The following is a 22500-nucleotide window of genomic DNA, read 5'->3' as shown; positions in this document are numbered from 1 at the left end:
GATTTTAGCTACAACAGATGACTCCCCTTTAGCATCCAAGTTCTATGCAGACTCCTCTAAATCAGACTTTATTCATTATGATGAGCTACTAAGAATTACTTCAGAATCGACAGTTAGTGTTAAACAATATTTGTTTAAAAAAGATTTGAGGGAAATCTTGTTAAAAATTCTGAACGGTATTGGAATTTTGAGTGTACGAGCTTGCCATTCTAAACCATTTGATTAAATTTAACCATAGGAAACTCTTCCAAGACCTAATGAAGCAGCAATTACATTTAAAGAGGGAGCCAAGCCAAGAATTCTACCATTCCAATAGCTCTCCTTTGAATATCATGCTACAATATCTAATCTGCTCAGTTTTGATTCTACACATACAATACATCTCTGAGCTTTTGGATTTGTATAAAATAAACCATATAGACAAACACAGTACTTATTTTTTTTAATGTATATATATAGAGAGAGCATATTCTTAAAAAAAAAAAAGGATTTACTGTTAAGATTTTAATTATTAAAAAAAAAAAAAGAAATAGAATCCACATGAATTTAAAAATTATGCAAGTCTTTTCTGGGTCTGGCTGAAAAGCAGATGCTGCCTCCATGCTCACTCTCCATCTTTCCCAGTATTTTCAGAGAAATTTTGACAAACAGATAAAAAACTAGGGAATTAAAAAGTGAAATAAGGATAGAGTCAATGTTAACATTTTTTAAAACAAATGCTGGACCTGATCCTTATTTCACTTACTTTGTCATAAGCATTTGCTCACACTTCATCATAAATCCCTACTGGCAACTCACTAACAACAGTGTAGATATGTTGGTGCAAGCAGAAAAAGAATCAATCCTACCACTTTCCCTTTTGACTAAAAGGAGGAACTGTTAAAAATGGATAATGGTTTCATTTGTCATGCCCTCAGCAAATGCAGATGGTTTGGTCTTTTCAGTAACATTATTGCATTGCACAAAGATGACCCTTTTTGTGATTTAAGATGTAGCTCGAGCAATCCAAATACAGCCAAATCGATGGAGGCAATCTTGCTCTATTTCCAGTTTACCAACATTTTTTTATTACATGTAATAGAACATTTTAGCATAATAACTCAGAAGTCTTGAGATACAGAAGATGGACAAATAATGTTGAAAAGCAATTCTTCACATTTGGCTTTCACCACATCTAAAATACAATTTGCTCCTTCTAAAGTCTACATCCTTATCTCTTGCAAAGAACACACATTCTTAGCCAGTGCCTCAAGGTAAAGTCTAAGACATCTATGGCAAGGGCAGTGAGTATCTGCAGGATTTGGAAGCAATCTTTTCATAATGTTTCTTTGGAAGGGAAGCAGGGTTACTCAACATTCATAGAGATTATTAAGTTTACATCCACATGGCAGATATTATTTCCCATCAACAGTGTTCTCACCTGCTGAGAATCTCTCTTCGGTTAAAGTCAGCCATTCATTACAAGGTATTAGCACTCTGCTGCACAAACAAAAGTTATGCCCCGTCAGTGAACTGGGCAAGCCCATAATACCCACGCTCAGCTCAAGAAGACTGTGTTTAAGTATCTTTCAAGCCCTTCATTTTTGTGATTTAATAGGCAAGCAATTTCTTACTTCAGCAGATTTGCTCTATATCATCAAGTCAGGTGTTTCTGGACAAATGTGTGGGTGTTTAAAAGACTCACAACACTCCTCAAAGCTCTGCCATATCAGTGGAGTATGCCCTGACAGCAGGGATTCTCCATGACAAGAAAAGCTTATCAACTGCAAGCTTTCCTATTGATGAATCCACCTCTTTTCCTGGTCTAAACTAAGCCTGTGGGTTTTCTGTTTTTCTTCTTAGCCTTCTTTGAGGCCTGCAGAAAGTTATGAAATAGATTTTTCTAGTTCTCCCAGGAGCAAGGCCAGGTTCACATCCTGACCTCAGAAACAAAGCAGTCCATGAAAGGCAGTCTTCTCTGCCTAACATAAAGCAAACTACAACATGCAACATAAGGCAATATTAATAGTGAGAAATGGCAAGCAATGTATCAATGTTGGAAAAGAGAAATAATAAAATCTGACTGTATTAAAAATTCCAGTAACAACAGCACTGAACAACACAAGCTTTACTCTGTTGCAGTCTTCATTACCAAGGGTGGAAGCAAAGAGTGCTTAGTTGGAAGGAAGATTTCAATTATAAGTCAACATAAGATAAATTCTTTATTGTAGGCCATTACTTATTTTAAGATACTTTGGTAATTTTATTCTGTAGCCATTCAAGCATATATATGGGTGTTGTAACACACAGCCACATATAGACTCTCACAACAGACATTCTAATGAAAATACAAAATAACCCTTACAGGATTGAACCTGCTCTCAGCAACATTAATGAAAATCAGCTTGGTCAAGTGGGTGACATTAATGTGAAACTCGAGTGAGAAAGAGTTGGGCTTTGATGCTTTGAACAAGCTGCAAAATGTATTTTAGAAATGTGGAGGCTGTTAAAACTCTGGGATCACCAGCTTGGAAGACAACAGAGGTGTAAAAATGATAAACCCTATTTTCCATGGTGAGATAGCATTAAAAAAAATAAATATGGTCCCAGAGTACATAGATACTCAAGAAGAAGTTGCTACTAAAAGCAGCAATATTTTAACACAAATAAGAAGTCATATTCTTATCAAGGACCACAGGATTGGAATGGCTTCATCAGCCTATTAGCATGAGTGACAGTGATTTTTGTGCAAATCCATGTATACTGATGGAAAATGGACCCTGAAATCTCTGTGACCTTGATGGGCAATATTTATGTCTACACCTTTAGCCTCTTGCACATAATGAGATGTAATCTTTTAGCTTTATGCACTTCACCAGGCATTCAATTAGAAAAAGCAAATTTTTTTGGGGGGGAAAAATGCTAAGCTATTTAGACAGAAGGTACTGAATCAAAAATTGCAAAACTTCAGCTTTCAAAAATAGCCTAAGTGACCTCTTACAATACTCTGACCACTCCATCACAAGCAGGAGGCAACCCCTGTGAAGAGCGAATTCTGGCAAAGTTCTCTCTTCACAGATGATGCACAGCTTAAGCTATAATGAGTTTTTGGGTTACAAATGCTGAACGCATTAATATTCCTTGATGATAATTATCACAGTATAAGCACCTTTCCCAATGTGAGTAGCATAAAGCAACTGAAGCAGCATTTTTACTACATTTGAAACAAGCTGGAAAATGGGATTTTCTACTCTCGTAACCTGAGGTCAACATACATCAAGCTATGCATATTAAATACATCTACCCTATATAACTATATAGAACTTTCCATTTATTCACAGACATGCATGCAATTAACACCCTAATTTTTGAATACTTACACAAATATGCCATGCATATATGAACTGATTACCCAAGCAAAATAAATACAAAAATTTAAAAAGGACCCAAATAATTTATAATCAAGTTTCATTGCTATTTCTTTGACAGAGACCTATTTTTCTACAATATTTTAAAAAGCAGGTATTAGTGACTGATATACATTGAAAATTAAATATGTATATATATAATCACCCAAACTGAAAATAAAATTTGCAGAAAAACACAACTTTCCACCTTCAGATGTTAAAGTAACTACTAAATACAACATTAAGTATGGCTTACACCCACCATAGATAGCCTTTCCCTTTTTAAGAACACCTGAATAAATAGCTCTTCAGTGGGCTGAAATCGTTGCACACAGCTCAAAGACTAAGTAATGAGCAGGAGGACTGGAGACATCCCCAGGAAACAGAAGCAGGAGCCTCAAGCCAGGCAGCTGAGCACCTGCAAAGCTGTTCCTTACCTGTCACTGCAGCCAGGAGACTGTGGAACTACTGTGCTGCCTCTGCATGGGGCAGGAACGTACTCATCTGGGCAGCAGCAGCAAACCTGCTGATTTAATAGCCAGACAGACTCACCCAACCTTTGTAGCCTACTCTTAAACATAAGCAGGGGGAAAACACCAGGTGTAGCATGTAAAATCTGCAAGCCATCCCAAGAAATGGGAGAACACCCATTGCATCACATATCGCACCCAAATTCCTTCTGAAGATCACATGAGATTTGCTTCCCTAAACAGTATAAATGGGCCTGGTTGTATTTTAAGTGCAAGACATTTAATTATTATACAAGTACTTACTGAGGATTAATTAGCATACAACAAGGATCTGAAACATGCAGACGTTTGTCAAAGAAGACAGGGTTTCTAATGATTTATTATTGTTTGATTAACAGCATCATGCATCAACTATGTTATTAAATCTCTATTTTGCATACTACACAACCTAAAAGCCCTTCCTAGTGATGTACTATCTTAGTCTCAGAAGAGGGTAACAACTTGATCTTTGCTTTTCTCTCACCCCCAACTCACAAAATGTTCATTGTTACAAATGCTGTACTGGTAAGGAGCCTTTAAAATATCACACTGTGAGTCGCAGGGTTTTTATTAAATGCTATAATACTGTTTAAATATTCTGTGCAAATAAATGCAGTGCAGCATTCTTCTCACAAAATGGGAGCCAGTTTGAACCCTTAATCTGAAAAATGAGAATCAATTCTGGTGTTCTCTGGGTGTGATCTGCTGAATCTATTTGTGCCATGTTGTCCTGCATTGCCTTTAGGAACTATGCCATGTTACAACCATTTCAAGAAATAAAGCATATTTTTTACTTATGTGCTGCACAATGTCTTAAAATCCCATTTGAATATGTGGCAAGATTTTGAGGGAACTTTTGCTAAATATTTAACAGCACTATTGGCTTATTAAATACTGTAATGTGAAAGCCATGAAAGGATGATATAAAGCAGATGACTTTTTTTTTCACTTAACATTGGTACTCACTTTGAACACTGTACAAGCCCATTCATCAGATGAACTGATGCATTCTAAGAAGTATTCCTTCTTATCAGAGAGATGTAGCAATGGCATCTTGCTATTATAAGAATGATTAAATCCCTCCTTGGTTAATTGTACAAGATCTGTTCCTCTGCAGTTAGAATCCTGTCTCTATCCTCTCCTCTAAAACATCTGAAAAGATCATGTCTGAAAATTAAAAGCGATGTAGTGAAATTAGGCTGACACAAGATACATTGATTATATGAAATTTAAACCTAGGGGGAAAAATAAGTCAGGTACAAAACATGCAGCTTTGGTTTACCATACATAGGAACTGCATGGCTGACCATTTTACAGGCAGAAAAAAGAATATATTTCTCTGGACATCACAATATTTTTGACAACTAGATAATACAGCGACAATCATCTTAAAAATACAGCTGTAAGACTGAAAATATTTTATAAACACTTCAATTAAAACAAAATCCAAGTAAGTTGGTTCTTTTCAACAGATATTTTTCAGTAGGAATCACTTAAAGCAAATTTAAATCCACAATGAAATATATTAATATAAACTAACAAAAAATCTCTTGGCATGGAATTGCCTGCAGAGTGTGCATTTATTCTGTAAACACTGTAACAATGATTATCTGCCCTTCTAGGTCTCAGTGGAGACTTCTGCTTTTGAAAATGTCTTGTGATAACTTACTAAATTCAGGCTATTTCAATTAGTATTACTGCACATTAAAAATTAATTGTATTAAAGAGTGGATTAAGGTTGAAATTTCAGCTCTACAGTGCATGTGCTAGAAATGACAGCTAAAAATCAATGCTTTCTGGCCCATAACCGGAAGTCTGTACAACCGAATAGTTTGGAACTGGCACTAGTTTTAAAAGAATTGATAGTTCAATTCAAGGTGTGTCAGCTCTAATTCCTGATTTAAATGGGAATGCTACACAGCCACAGCATTAAGCTAAAAAAGAAACTGGGGAAAAAAAAAAAAAAAAAGCTGCCTTGCAATGAAAAAATGTGTCATCTTCATAAAGACGGGAAAAATCCAAATTACAGCTCAAAATTCATGTTTGGTACTATTGAGGGAAAAAAAGATGTTTTAATGGGATGATGACTTCATTACAGAAGACATATATTTTTTTCTGCATTTAGAACATTGTTAAAATACCACCCGGAATTGCAATTTAGGCTTCAATCTTACAAACACTTAAGAACATATATAGCCTTATCCCAGTATAAAAGGAAGCTTGTGGCATCTATTCATGTGAATAAAATCATCCACATACTTACACATTTTCAGGATCAGACCTTTTAATTACAATTCCTAATGTGCAGTGGTGCCACACAAGCCTATTTAAAACAGCGTATGACAGACAAAGATGCAGGTACACAGGTGAGCCTGAGGACCCTGTGACACACCTGCTTTGGGACACTTCTCTTCATGGGAACAGTCCCAGCCAAGCACAGTACCAAAGAATGCAGCCACTAAAGCTGTGAGTCGACACACCTGGGAGCCCTGGCACTGTGCAAGTCATGCAACTGAGCTGCAGTTTCTACTTCCACCCCTTAACAGAGCAGCAGTGGGGATGCTGAATCCCCAGGCTGCAGTGGGAAGGGTGACAGGAACGTTCCTATCAATCGTATCGTAAGTGTAAATCGTCAGACATCAGGCTACAGTGAAGAGGGTATATGAGAATGGACAATGGTTCTTTGTACCTCCAGTAACTATGTTTGCTCTGGTGTCCTGAGCTGCTCTGTTGTTGTAGAACACAGGACAATTTCTTGGCCTCCATACATATGAAATCAATTAGTATCTTCCACTTTATCTGAAAAATCAGTTAAAACTTGCCTTCACAGATGAAGGCTGTTTCTTGTACAATTAAGGCAGATATTTGCACTCTTACCTTGCTGAAGCTTCTACTGAGACATTGTCACCCTAAATTGGAAGAATTTTAGAAAGGAAAATGCCTCTATTAAAATATTTGTATCTTTTCAGCAATAATACTTTTTATTACCTGGGTGAAACTGAATTTTGCAGAGGGTTTCTTAGGATCATGGTACTAGGTGATAAACTGACACCACTGCTATAATTCTTCCTCTAAATGTGAACACAGTGCCAAAAGGAAAGGAAACAGCTCAAGCAAAATCATTTTTGCACTCTTCTGTATTGTAAAATGTATAGGGAATAGCAAGAAGGGAAAAAGCGTGTTCCACTTGTTATAAATCTAGTATTGTTCTTGTCTGAAAATGGTTAGCAAGAAATGCCTGTCACTTCTATCAGCAACAAACTAATTTTTTTAAGAGCAAATGATGAAGAACACTGCAAGTCTAGTGAACAGACCACGCTGGCATCACTGAAGTATTTCAAAGCCACCCAGGATATCAGAGCCTGGAATTGAACAGTCGTTGGTGTGTACCTAAGAGACAAGTTGATGTCCAAAATGTTTTTAAAGATCCCCTGTGCTGTGTGGATGTCCAACAGCAAGTTTGGCATCAAGAGAGTAAAGAAGATGGGTTGTAATAACAACAATAAAAAAATAATCTGGTGCAAATGGACCCCAAGGTGTAGTAGTCATCCCCATGCAACAATCACCCTTCACTGCAATTTACTGATGTTGCTTCATTACAATACAGCATACAAAGGGGGCAATATTAAGGCATACTATTTAAAGCTACAAGATCTGTGGTGCCAGCTATAGCTGGTACTGAATCAGGACTACAGATTAAAAATAAGGTAATTTCAGCAGAGAATACGGAAAAATGAAAACTCTCCTGAAGGTTCACAAGTGTGTCATTTTTATAAGACTTAGCTGAAATAAGCAATTGAAGCTAAAGACTGCCAATACATTTTATAGTGTTAACCCACAAATTTGTTAAAAAAGCACAGCAATAACTGGTTGTAACGTAATGATAGCCAAGGAAGACAAAGAAATGAAACTGTTTTAGGCAAAGCAGTATAGAAATGCTTTTGTATGATAGCAGAATATGTAGAAATTGAGGAGATTTGTGCAGGGTACAGGACCTGCAGAGCAGATGGACCTTGAAGCAGCTTCCAGAATTGCAGTGACAGGCAGTGACAAAGGACAAATTCTGAAGAGGAATAAGCCAACATTATTGACTCATGGAGGCCATCACATTTTCTGTTAACTCTCTTTCTGTTAACTGGTTCTGACTGGGGAAGAACTGGAGGAGAAATTTTGCTGTGTGGAGAAGGTGATGTCAAGACTAGAAACGAGCTGAACTGCATCTGGGAGAAGTGACGATAGGGTAAAAGAGGACAAGCAACTTTTTTAAACTGGCCTCTGAAATGGATAGGAAACATGAGTCAAATTTCAGAGCTCGGAGACAAGCAGTAGAATTTCCCATTAGCCAAGAGATAATAAAATACACAAATTATTTAATAGCTTGCTATTTACAGCATTATAGTACTTTTCCTTCTTGATAATGCACATTAACTAATTTGTCTTGAAAAATCTCTGTGGGTAAGTACTGTCTCTGTTTCCAATTTCAACAACTTGTTCTAGGCTAGTGAAGAAGTCATTGGGAATGCTGGAACCACCACAAACTGCATTGTACCCAGTCTGACTCCTGTTTCAACATTCTAAAACATTTTTCTTAGTAGCCTATCAAGCAAAGACTTGAATATAAGCCTTGAAAAAAGGAGTTCCGCCACCCAACAAGAAGGGAGAGCATTGTAAAGCAAAAAGAGAGAGAGACAGACTGTGTAATGCCATGAAAAATTTAACTGCATTTTGTGGGAGATAATGGTGTAGCAGAATTCAGAGTCAAAGAGCCTTCCAAATCTGCTTTTTAAGTATATGGATGGGAAACATACATTTAAGAAAAAAGGACAGCTAAAGTGTGTTAGACAAGAGAACTACTTCTACCGAAGCTCTAGGTTGAAGGAGACAAAGAAAATCACCAGCCCACAAAAAGGTTGGCCTGGAGGACTCATCATAAGGATTGAAAGAGATGCACATGCAGCACAAAAGTGACAGTTGATGTAAAATACGATAACCTAGGTGACATATCATAGAAATCAGAGTCCTATTTTCTGTCACCTAATTTGTTCCCATGCACCACCATGAAGGATTTTTCCTGGCGGTACAATTCTAGTATGTACTGCTAGGCACACTCCATCACTGGTGCAAATGCAGCAGCAGGTGAAAGCAGAAAACTTTTCCATTATTAAGAAGTATTCCTAAGGTTAAGCTTTCTAGGCTAGGTCTCTGTCCAAACCTATTTATTTCATTTTTCACTTACTTAATTTTGTTTTCATTTTAGCCTTCTTTTTTTAAGTTCAGCTATATTTTAATCAAAAAAAGGTTAGATATGCCATCCCTGTTAAGTCTGACTTGAAAAATAACAGCACACAAGGAGCAATGTGGGTTAAAAGTTCAAATTTGCCAGGGAAATGTCACTCAGCTGAAGAGAACAGTGTTTAACTGTTATGGTGAAAATTGGTTTTGATTTGATCATGTTATGACAGTTTGCAAATCACACTTTGCACTAAGTGATATTTGGGTTCGGCTTTTTAACCAAACTTTGAAGCAAATGGAAGGCTGTGTTGCCTCTGAATGTCTAATTGAACAAGGCAGTAAACATCAACAACTCCCAAGTTGTTCAATGAATTACATAGTGCTCTGCAGGAGTCTTATCTGGGGGAATTGGGGTGGATTTTTTTGCACAGTTATCTAATATCTTGGCACTCACATAGGTGTGCAACGAAAAGCAATGACACCAGAAGCACAGAGGGTTCATTGTGAAGGCTGCCTGAGAGAAGGTTGGGCAAAAGGGTGCCTAGCCAAACAGCCAGAATATTAGGAATATACTGCTGAGGTCTTGAACTACAACATCCTAATAAAGTGCAGTGGGAGAGAAAATTCAAATTGTATGGCTAGGCACTGGGAAAAGAAAACTCTAACAGGATGTTACAGGTATATCCTTAACTCTGGCCACTGTTCATGTGTTTTATGATTACTTTTGATTATACAAATATACTATTCCTTTAATCATGCAGTCTAATCCAAACATGAGACTCATACCTTTCAGTATAAATGCAGTGAATGAGGCAGTGTTTTGAAATAAGCTTTGTCCAACACACTATGAATAGCATATTCTGTAAAGTCTCTTGGATAAGTACCACATATATCAGATTATATTTGTGTAATAAAAAATAATGTGTTATGTGGCTTTGCACCTTTGAGCAGGTCTCCTTCACTCTGCCCATCACTTCATTTCCTCTGGGGCTTCTCCTAATGCCCTGAATTGCTCAACATATTCAACCAGCAGCTTAGTTAAGAAAAATAAATCTGCCAAAAGGAATGTTTCTTCTTCCTTTCTCCCCATACATTGAATTTAGCTTTATAATTACGTTAGTTTAAGGCCACATGACAGAATTACTCAGTTCTGCCCCTCTGATATGTTGGTCCCATGGATTTACTTGCATATTACACTAAGAGTTCTTACAGTAATTTTTCACAGGCAAGAATCCTGAGATTTAACATTAAGGACTTGACATATTTGTGCATGGAAAATTTTAGTTTGGTAATATTTACATTTCACATTTATAAATTAGATTATTTTTATTTAGCAGACATTTATACCTGGAACATTCAATCATAAAACAGCTTGTATTTTAAGTATCGACATTTAACATTACTATTGATTTTCCATTGGATCCACTTAAAAAAAAGTAATTCTACATGTGAAAAAGGGTGCACAGGAGTATCTTCTGACCATACATGGTCTACAAGGCATGCAAAAATAAGGATTTTTAACCTAAATATATTTCTAATTTCCCATAAAGTCTGAAATGAACGTCCTGCTTACTGAAAGCATGGTGGTAGCTTGACCACTATACTGAGGAGACAGAAGGAGTTACTTTCCTCAGTAAGGATCATTGAGTGTGTCACTGGATAATTCCTGTTCTATGCTCCTCATTAGCATTACTCTCAAGTTTCTGGTTATCATATCCGAAATATTAAGACATAATAAGTATGAAGGTGCAGATAATTGGATATTAACCAGAACATACTTGACTGGGCAGGAGGTAGGGCCTTGCTTAAACTAATCCTGAAATGTATTAATCACCAATTAATGAAAGGGTTTCAAATTCATTTTCTATTATAGAACACCTCTGAGTATCTAAGCTTTTTCTAATAAAATGAGTTGGAATAACAGGATAGGAATAAGAAACACTCCAATTTGAGGCTGGTTTGAATTAATTCCCTATAGCTTGTTGTTAAGTTCATTGAAAACAATAATCCTGGTATGAGTGACTATATATATATATATTACAGCACTTATCAGCTCTATTTGCAGGTGCAAATTTTCATACAGAGGCTAAATTGAAGACAGAGCTAGTTGAGTAGAGAACTGCTATAGCACCATCTATATTTCTTAAGAGCAAATATAGCTCTTTCTTTAAGACAAGCAGCATAAGACCTGCAAGATGGATGCTGCCAATTAATTATTTTCAGTGTGAAGAGAGGTATACATGTATGTCAACTTCCATAAAATAAATAAATAAAATTTGAAATAGCTCCTCTCTCCAGCCTGGACCAAAAAGTTGTCCACACTGGTCGTCTCTGGTGACCTGGGGTCTTGGAGTGTAAAAGAATAATAGTGGGAGGGTAAATACAGAGAGATTATGAAATCCGGTTAAGAAGCCTGGCAAGGTCAGGGGAAGGGTGAGGAAGGGTGTTATTGAGCTTAGAAGCCCCATCTTTGGACAACTGTACTGATTTTGCATTAAGCATGCATCCTTAACCAGCATTACTAACCAGCTTGACATGGCTGTACTTTTCTCAGCTAAGAGGCTAAGCAGCTGCACACAGTTCTCTCTAAATAACGATACTTAAAATTGAAAAGAAATGCAAAAAAACAGAAACAAAGTCTCTGGCTTTCCCTTTTGCTTAAAAAAGAATAAAAATACTCTTACATGTCCAGGCTAATCTTTAAATGGATACTTTAGTATTTTTAATATTTGAAATGGGTGCCCACTACCGCACTAGAAAAGAAACACACCGGAGATCCGTATTGTAAGTAATGAAGAAAATGATAACAGACATGGTTGAAGTACTTTTATTCCCCTTTCTCTCTTCTTGCTGTCCTCAGTGTTATTTACATTGATGTGAATTGCAAGTAAACCAATATTATCCATCTCTCTGTTTTTCCCCTTAATTTGTTGACTTTAATTTTAGTAAGTCTTAAATAAGCGCTTACTGAAGATGAAGTAAGATATGCAAGCAAGTAGTCCTTTTATCAACAATTTTGCCACAGAAATACACAAACATTTCAATGGCTCTTCATTAGCAAACAAATCAACAAGTGATATTTTAATGCATGACTTTATTCCATCTCTGTGGGGACCGTAGTTGAGAGTGTGATGTACAGTACAGAGAAAGGAATCATCAGCCACAATGTCCCAGGGCTCTATCCATTGAGGACTTCTCAGCCTCTGCTTAAAGAGTGCATTTAATTGACTGATAGACAGTAGCTTCTTTGTTCACAGAAGACAGCGAAGTAATGGCAGCTTGAAAATCGTACCATCTACAGGATCTCCTGAGACTAGTAACAGGGGGATATGTGTCAGGAATAAATAAATAATCTAATTATTAAGCCACTTCCTGTCAAGTTAACTCCAATTTGTTGGCTTTTGAAGGCAACAAAACGAGGCATTTTTCCTCATTATGCTTCTCTTTTTATACCACTGGTAATCACAGGCGGATTAAAGGGTGCCTGATTGGTTTTTTTGTCAAGGAACTGAGAAGCAGCCAACAGTACAGAAAAACAGAGTTGGGGTTAGAAGAAATTTCATGCTTGTCTCCTTTCCAGCTCCCTAACAGCCCACACTGCTGCCCCATACAGTGCTGCCAGCTGTACAGCAAATGTGTACCCCTCCAACGGTGGCCTACCAGGCCACAGGCTCCATCCTGAGAGCTGTGAGATACCTTGCAATCTTGGCAGGTAGCTACTGCTGTCATAGGCATAATTCTAAAGGTGACCTACGAAACCCCGTCAGCTCACCAAATGCAACAATATGAGCAGCTGAAGTTCAACACCCACTCTCCATATTGGCTTCTTTTGTTTCCCTTCCTGCACTTACATCGCAGGAAGAAACCTCAGGATGAACTCCATCGGAGAATCGGAGGCTTCTCTGCTCTGAACAGGGACGGTTTAGAAAAGCAATGCTGAGGCTACCCTCTGTGCTGACAGCTAAACGCAGCCCGAAGGAATGCGCTAAGGTACTGATAAAGCCTGCAATACAAATGGCCAGCAACAAAGAACAAAAGGGAAGGCTGACACCATGTCATTAATTCTGCCCGTGGTGCCTAAGTATTAACATGCACACTATATCACTGCAGCGGCTCGGAGGAGACTCTTGGAGCAGGTAGAGGGAAAAGCACAACTTTCATGCTGCCTGGCATTACCTTTTTGGTAACATTCCCTTTGTCAAGTGCTATTCATACCAGAGGCATTTCTGCAGATAAAAACTAAAGCTTATGTGTGCTTTGCTTAATTTCTTTATAAAATGAACTGCAGTCTGAACTGTGGTCATTTTTCCAATGCTTCTATTAGTAGCATTATCATTACTGTTATTACTACTAATAATATTATTTAATAATAAGACAGCTTAATTCAATTTTATTAGAATTTTTTTGAGTCTGAGATGACCCTCCACCCCCCCCAAAAAAAAATAATAAAAAAATTAAAGGATTGATAAATATTTGCACAGTGCATCCCCACTTAACCACTTGTGTTTTAAAAAGACCAGATAATCTTTCCTGAAAGCCATCTTAAAAAGCAAGCAACTGTTCCTGTTTCCAGCCCCTGCCATGAAGTGCCAGCTCCCAGCACAGCAGCTCCGTAGGTGTGACCAGGCACCTTGGGGGTGGCACCTGTACCCCAACAGGTGACACATGCAACCCAGAGCCCAGTGAATGGTACTGCTCTAGCATGTTGATGGCCGCCTTTGCTGTTCCTGAATACATCTTGAAATTTTTGTTAAATTGCGCAGATAATTAAAGCCTCTTCATATTTACAGTCTGCTTCATTGGTACCATGAATTCTGTTTTCAGTTACTGTCTGCAAATTCCCTCCCTGCACAATTTCATACTAAGCAATAACACTTCATTTTACATAAGTTTTATCTGATGTCCCCATACAGAGCTGCCAGCTGTACAGCAAATGTGCAGCTCTCAAGCTGAGGCCTACTAGGCCACAGGCTCCATCCTGAGATCTGTAAGGCACCTTGCTGTCCTTGGCAAGCGTTCCCTGCTATCGCTGCTACCATCACTCCACACTACACACAACTTAAAATCATCTGATTATTAGAATTTGTGGTCCACACTCCATTTTATCCTTTATTTAATCTATCCCCAGATCACACATTTGTTTAAATGTTTTGGCTGGTTTACAAATCATGCAGCCATCTGCACAGTAGGTGTGACACCATTTTTTAGACAAAAGTTACATTACAAAACAGCAAAGATAAAGTCATTTAAAATGCTTTGGTGTTTGTTATTCTGCCTGGTTTGCTTGGACCAACTCTAAGAAATAAATAGAATTATCTGTGTAAATCGATGAACATCTATGAAAAACAACACCCAGCAGAACGCAGAGCTTGCTCCATTACCTACGTTAATATCATGACAGCTGAGGAGAGATGACCTGGCCCACTTCTCATCTCTCCTGTACAGATGGCTATTAAAGAGAAAGTATCCCTTTTGTATGGTCCATGCAGAAACCCTTTATGGGCTTTTTAAATAAGCCAGCATTGCCCACTGGAGAGTAGCTTCCTGTTAGTATTAAACAGCCCAGATTTCATCTATTTTGTAACCCTGCTCCTCACAAAATAAACCTACATTTTCTCAGATTTAACTCCAAATGCTGGTTTTCCTGGGTGTTTCAATTACACCTCCTCATTTTGCAGAGAAGGTGACCAAGTTTCTTCTAACTTTCAGACAACAGCTTGCCAGTTCTGCCTGAGATTCCCAGGCATCCAAATGATTTTCTGATGCTAAGAGGGTATGATCCATCTCTCCACTACAAATTGATATTTTCGATTTCTTACTACTCAGGAATCAGTGAAAGATGACCGATAAAAGGAAGTCTCCACATCCTTCCTCCCTTAACATGTAGATGCATATCTTTGGATACTTTTTCTCCTAAACCTCAGGTGAGAGAGACTTCACAATGTCAGTTTTACTGTACAGCAATTAAAGGGACATTCTGAAGACATGTTACTTGAGGTCAACATAGTGCAACAAGTATTAGCTGCCCAGCACAGCTTTCTGCATATCGGGAAGGAAAATCACAGTTTTTAATGACCTCAGGTATTAGAAAAATAACAGAATGTGTGAATGCCACATGCTATCACAACCAGACTAAAATTTCCTGGGCTCCAGAAAGCAAATTGAGGTATTTCCTTTGTCTTGACATCAGTGATCTTGTCCATATGTATCGTAATGCACACTGCACAAATGTGAGGCAAATAAGATGATTTATTTTTATAGGTTTATTATGCATGCAGTTAATACATGCATAATGCAAACATGCATATCCACACAACACACAAGCATATATACATATTATAAACTTATTTCACTGTCACTGAAAAAATCAGAAATCATGACTTGCACTAAAATGTGTCTTTATATCTTCTAATGGTTACATACTACTTGTTACTGTAAAAAACAGCCGTAAAATTTCTTTGCAGAGAACTTAAAATGTTTCGTCTCTTTAAATTACAATTGTTTCAACATAGACTTGTTTTCTTGGGACTTAATTAAGTATTTGCTGATGTAAACTAGAATTCTTCTTGTCAGCTGCAAGGGTTGCTTCATCTTGGTTACCTATTTGCTTCCTAACTTCAGTATTTGGCATCTTTTTTCCTTCCCTCCATTTTCTCCTCCTGGTGACACCTGCTACCTCACTCAATACTACACAACATCCTCCCCTCAAAAACAAGCTCCCTCCCTCACCACAACAGACTTCACAAAATGTGTTTTATACATGATACTGAAAGGTTAAAAAAAGTCTGTTTACTTATCAGAGATGACCTATATAAAAATATTCAGAAGTAGGGTTGCAAAACGGTACTGAATCCTGACTGTCACACCTTTCCTCTCTGACTTTTCAGAGGGGTAGTGGCTCTTGCCATGGCACTGGAGCTTGCTTTCTCCACCAACAAAAGTAGCAATAAACTACAAAGATTGTGGCTGTTTCCCCCTTTTATCATTCTCTTTGTCAGCCTGATCAGTCCTCAATGGTAAATGTGCTGCTCTGTTGTGCACAGCCAGCAGCTCGCAATTTGCTCACTATGTTTCATGAGACAGTTGTTTGTGGCTGTTTGGAACACATTTACCTCTTTGGGGATTTATGTGCTAGTTGCAATGCCAACCTCCATAGTGATAGAGATTTCTTTCTAACTAAAATAGATAATTAGAAGCTAGTAATTATTGGTCAAGAATTATCAGAGTGAAAAAAATTAAGCTCTTCATAAATAGTTCTTGGCAATGCCATCTCTTTACATTATGTCATGCCTAACAGCACTTTACAGAGAGCACTTACAAATTTACACTACTGCTGTTGAGCCTCATAATTTTATATGGAGTAATTCCCTTTCTGAGTTAAACATCTCCAAACTCCCTCAGTTCTGATCCACTCTGTACGTGCATGTGTGTCAAATCCCAAGCAACTGTTATGGCAACTGTTTAGTCTGTTTACACCGAATTGCATCAGATACTACAGATGTAAAGGAATCAGTGAAAGAAAAAACAATCTTTAGCTTGTCTGCTTAAAATAACAGGAAAAATAATAGAAGGCACAGCAGAGTGCAGCAAACAGATCACAAACAATGGCAGACTCTATTTCTACCCTCTCAGGTCAACTGCCAACTGTAAACTATCAGAGCAAAACAAAGGGATGCCAGAAAGCCTCCCTCTTTTCCACAGACACCATCCACCCAGAAATAGAAATTTCTCAAAGAAAGCTTCTACAATGCTATGTATCCCACTCAGAGGGAAAAGTAAAGCAAGAGGGCTGCTGAAGAATTACCACATTCACCAGCACTTCCTAAACCCCTATGAAACGTGCTTGGGTTTACATTTCCTTCTTTTGCACTCAACAGCTGAGAAATTGTTTTACCAACAGACATTGACCAACATGTTTTCATTTGGCAATCATTCCCATGATTACCCAGACAAAAGTACATGCTTACATCTAGATCCAAAATAATGCCTAAACAACAGAGCATATTTTAAAAAGCCCATGGTTTGCCTTGCTTTCTGTCCACTGGCATCCCCTAAGCTTGAATCAGTGTGTAGTTTAAAGAAAAACACAGGTGTTGCTTGATGTAGCATAGTGCAGATCCGGCAGACAGAGCCCCTGAACTTTCACTCACTTAACCCAAGCAAGGAATTGCACTTCTTCCCCTCTTTGTCCTCCTCTATACAATGGAAAAAGCTATATTGCCCTGTCCCAGCACAAAGATGTTGGGAAGACTTGATTAAAGACTGAGGAAGAGTTTTAAAATGGGAAGTTCTAGAAGTAATGAACATGCAGTTACTGAGGAAACCCATACCTATGAAATCTTTTTAATATATAACTTGTATAATAATGAACGTAAATTGTATTGTTGTAAAAGATACTTAAGTTTACACTTCACTGGGTCATCTGCAGATTTTATTTTCCATTAGGTGGCATAATCCTTTTTGTTGAATTGATTGAAACGTATAATAAAATCTGTAAAAACACCATATACCCTCCTAACAAAGAAGAGTAAGAGGCTTTTGAAATACCTTCTAATCCCTCTTCCCCTGCTAAATGTCTAGTTGAGATTATATTTGATTAGACAAAAACACAAACATACACACAACCTAAAAATACCTACCCTCAGTGGAGCTATTTTAGCCAACAAAGTAATTCCGGTTGCCTTATTTAAAAGTCTAAGTTTCACACTAGGGTTTTATAAACATATCTTTGCCTCAGTGACCTTCCATAATACAACTTCTCTATGTGGATGTTAGCATCATGAACTCAGTTTACATCCTGGTATCATGTTCAAGGGGCACAGTAATTAGATGAATACTATCAACTTTTCTAGGCTCCCAAACTGCTAAGAGGATGGTGAGTAGAAACTGTTTCCCTTAGCTGGCTGAGCATGTATCTCTATCACTGGTTCCTACCCATTTCTGGCTGGACTTTGGAAGATGATTTTCCACCTTCTTCTTTGCCTAATGTTCCAGCTGCCTCCACTTTTCTCTTTTCCTTGAATTATGGTTATGGAGTCCTTCAGGTAAGAAGATACTACATCCATCAATAACCATGACACAGACAATGCTAGCATTTTACTATGAGAGGAAATAACAGTTCCTCACACTGTCTGTAAAAGCATTTATTGCCCCTACATTTGATCTAGGGATAATCATACTCCTTGACTTTTAATGCAGATTATCTTCCCTCTCTCTTGCATTTAAAGTCTTTCTTTTTTTTTTTCTCTGTTCCTGAAGCTGTCTCAGTTTCCCTTCCCCACAGGAGCAAGGACACTATGTCTTGTTCTGCCAGTCACATAGTGGGAATGCAGGGCAGGAAGACATATTTTATCAGATATATGTAAAATCAGGAGGAATCCAAGTTGTTCTGTTTGGTAAATGTACCATGTCAACAAGTCAATATTCACTTAAGTGTTTCATCTAATATGTTTTTCAATCAGCATATTGATATACCCACAGATATCTACAGGCATATATATGGGTTATGTATTGTATGTATTCACACAAGTGTGTTTGTGTGCATGTTTTCTGTATTATATATGAATGCCATAAGCCTGCTTACAGACACACATAAACTAAGGCCAGTTTTAAATAGGTTGTTGCCACCCCTTGAACCTTTCTCTCTAGACACAATATAGCCTATGAAAAAGGCCTGTGAATAATGATATAAATTAAAGGGGAGGGGGGAGAGTGAAATTAGAAAGATAACTAAGGAAAAATCCAATTAGTGGTGAGAAGGCTAACAGAATTGGAGACTGGAAATTATTTTTCCTCGTGATTCGATTCCGAGGTCACATTCAAAATTCACCAGAACGCTGATATTCCTTTCACTCCACCCTAACACAAAATCCCCTTACATTTGCTTAATCAAGTCTGTATCATTAGGAGCTGCACTGTTAAGTCTGGCAGTGCAGATAAGAATCTTCCACTGAGCAGAGATTACCAAAAGCATGACCGGCAAATCTCCCTGCATGTTTTGAAAGCTCCTTCTTTATTTCACTGGGAAGATTTTATATTAAGCATGTTTAAATCTGTGTCACTATGGTTATGTCATGAAGCAATATCATGCATGATTAGATACAACACAGACAAAACAATTAAATATATTTTTTAAAGATTCTCTTTTTCATTCAACCTCATCCAGCTTTTAGAAATAAAACATAGACAGTTAATAGCTCAGTTTAAGAAAATTTCAGTCTTTTCAGATCTGCAGGCTGAAGCTAGCTGACTGGATTTGTCCTGCTTTACTGCCTCTCTCCTCCTTTCTCTCCTCCCATTCTGACCCTTTACTAAAATTCCCCCAGAAATTAGAGGAAAAAAAAAAAAAAAAAGATAAAATCTGAGCATTTAATGAAATAAGTAGGTTCTTATTCTGAAAACATGAGGCATTTAGGAAGTGGGTGGCAAGCAAACAAACTACTCTGTCTATCCAGCATTCTTACCCACAGTGTCCATATTCCCTGTCATGTTTCAGTGTCACTGTATATGCTACAATTAAGAACATGTCAAACACTGGATTCAATGAGAACAGCGGAAATAGTGAGTTCTGTTGTAACAACCTACTTTTAAATTCCACATTACTGACCCAGACTGAATACTGTGAAGCAGTACCAATTATCACCTGCCCAAAGGCACAAAATATCAAAACTAAGGCTTAATACAGCAGGCAAATTGCTTTGCTCCTTTCCATAACCAGCTTACCATTTGTGCTTATTCATTTTTATGAAAATACATTAAATGTTCATGGTCCAAGTATATTAAAACTTATTAATAAAGTACCTAGAAAAATGGGCTATTGCGTTTTCGCAGGTAAACTTCCTTTTTTAGTGCAGCCAAATTACTAGTGCTCATAGAAGAAAGTGACATGTTAAAATAAAGGAAAAACATAAAGAGTTTAAACCTAAGTATTTTTAAGTTGTAAAATCGAAAAAAAAACCCCACAAAACAACAGCAAATTCTCTTCTGTTAGATATGTAATTACTGGCTTCTATGCTGAATCTGTTGATCTGTGCTTTGCATGCTTTTCTATTATTACAGCAAGAAAAACAATGTAAGGGAAGAAGGAGTAGAAAATCAATGGTATTAATCTCTGTCTTGAAATGTGAAATTTGGAAAAGAGGCTAGAAACAAAATGAGACAACTCTGGCAATTTTATCTTATTAGCTGGCAAATGATGTGCTTGATAAATTTAATTGGCTGATAGAACTCTTAGTGCTATTACTGAGTGGTTACCAAATTGAAAACATTATGGCTAATCCTAAGGGAATAAGCAAATAATAGGAAAACATGAATATCAAAGAAAAAACAGCTTTTGTTTTATTCCAATTTACAAGTGTAACAGCCTTGTAAACATCAAGCCAGGCTTGGATTCAGGAAGACTTTTAAAAATGCTTGTACCTTAAAGAGTAGGTTCATTGCTGAGTTCTACAATTCCTTATTTTTTTTATATTTTTTTTTAAATGGTAGTATTTAATTGTACATAGATACATTCAGGATTTTCTTCTAGACTGCTCAAACACAACAAACAACACTATTTTGTAGGCATTAGAATTATTTATGTTTCCTAATGACAAAAACTAGCCAGTTTTGAGTTTGGTACCAAGGTGCTTGAGAAGTACACAGTAGTGTCATTACCATAATAACTTCTGAAATTAAAACCTGTCTAAAACTCTACGGAAAGCTAACATCCAGTTCATTAACCATTCCTGTTAGTTTGTTTTCAATAATGCAAAAATGATTAGGAGTTTAATTTGCTAATCACCTGTGTTTTGACTGGCAGTGGATATATAATTCTCTGCAGAAGTCTAAACTAGCCCTTGCAGAAAATAAAATATGCTAATGCTTTATCAAGTCTAATAATATGAATAAAAAAATCAATCATGCTTAGATTAATCATTGATGGATGTGCAATTAATTTCTCCTTAACTCTGTTTAATTTTAGAGGCAATGATGGTCATGAGTAAGAGAAATGGCTATCTGTCTTTGAGAAGTTTTAGTGCTTCACTTACCAATCATGTGGTTTGCAACATGAACTTGGATATCCCATTCATTGTAGAAAACCATCTGACATTTGATGCACTGGTAGGTCTTCTTCTAAAGAAACAAGGGTAGATAAAATTTACTGAAACATACAATTGGAATTAATTTCATTATAACTCAAAATACTGAGTTCAAAGTGGTAAATTAAAGCTCTCCAGCAGTGTTTTCATTAAGGCTTAATTATTAATATTAAAAAATAACACTCTGCAGTTCTGTAGTACCTTTTATCTGAGTTTCCTGAAATTCTGCAGAGATTTCTTTTTTTTCATCTTCCTAACTCCATGAACAGACCAGTATTGCTAAGGCACCAGCTTTATATTCATGGAAGGCAAAATGCAATGAGGATATGGGGGACGTGATCCAAACACCACTGAAATCAAGGTGAATCTTTCATTTTATACCAATGAATTAGGCCCACTACAGAACTGGGGAGAAGCCAGGAACCGAATACAGAAATCAGAAGTCTGCTTCTCCTGAACTCTCAACTGGGTGTCAGAAATTCCTCTGCACCACAGATTTTTAATGGTCCACCAGGTTGCCATCTTTCAGGAAGGGAAAACTCCCAGCTAGTCTGGAAAAATGGTTACTGTGTTCAGGCATTCTTCAGTAACTATTGGCAAGCCTGTACTAAAACTGGGAAGGCTGGCTGGAAACCAGCCATAGAGCAATCCTCCTGGCCACATTACATTGGGCCTGACTTACTTAAAAACCATGGTGTAAACAGATCAAATTTCATTATACAAATGATCAAAATCATGGTGTACACAGTTCAAATTTCATTATAAACAAGGAAATGCATTACTCTCCTTTTTTTTTGGCACAGGAGAAGTTTTTTGTTTCTGTCTTGGTGTCTTTCAGAAGAGATCTGCTATTTCGCTTTTCTACAAAGCATACTACTTGTCCAACACATTTCAACATCCTAAGAATGTGACTGTATTTTCTCTTACTATTTTTTCTTGACTTAAATTGGCCAGAGATTTCATATTGAAAAGCATTGCTTTAGAAGTGAAAACTAAGAAAGTAATGTTTTGGTTTTTCATTGTTAATACTTAAAATCTGCTGTTATCCAGACATCTAATGAGACAAGTCAAATTCATAAAATTATTCAAGTGCATAATTAGAGTATCAAGGACTCAAGTCCTAAGGTAACAGTCCTGGAGAGCTCAATTGTTGTTTTGAAGATACAATGAAGGCAAAGTAAGCCCTGAACTGCCACATCAAGGCAGTAACTCAGGAGACACATATCTTTCTGTACAGCCACAGACACCTTGCCTACATCAGCAAGAAGTAAAAAAAAAAAAAAAAAAAAAAAA

The 22500-nt window shown here is 37.2% G+C and overlaps 1 protein-coding gene across 1 annotated transcript in view; it reads right to left on the bottom strand.

The window, feature by feature from the left end:
* Window positions 1–22500, bottom strand: part of ZNF521 (zinc finger protein 521) — a 209859-nt gene that overhangs the window by 98542 nt on the left and 88817 nt on the right. The window contains exon 4 of the mRNA XM_010006904.1: window positions 21157–21241. Within this exon, the coding sequence (XP_010005206.1) occupies window positions 21157–21241 (85 nt within the window). The remainder of the gene's footprint in view (window positions 1–21156; window positions 21242–22500) is intronic.

Source organism: Chaetura pelagica, unplaced genomic scaffold (genome assembly GCF_000747805.2).
Source record: "Chaetura pelagica isolate M959 unplaced genomic scaffold, ChaPel_1.0 scaffold109, whole genome shotgun sequence".
Lineage (NCBI taxonomy): Eukaryota > Metazoa > Chordata > Aves > Apodiformes > Apodidae > Chaetura > Chaetura pelagica.
This window is presented reverse-complemented; position numbering and strand designations above follow the sequence as displayed.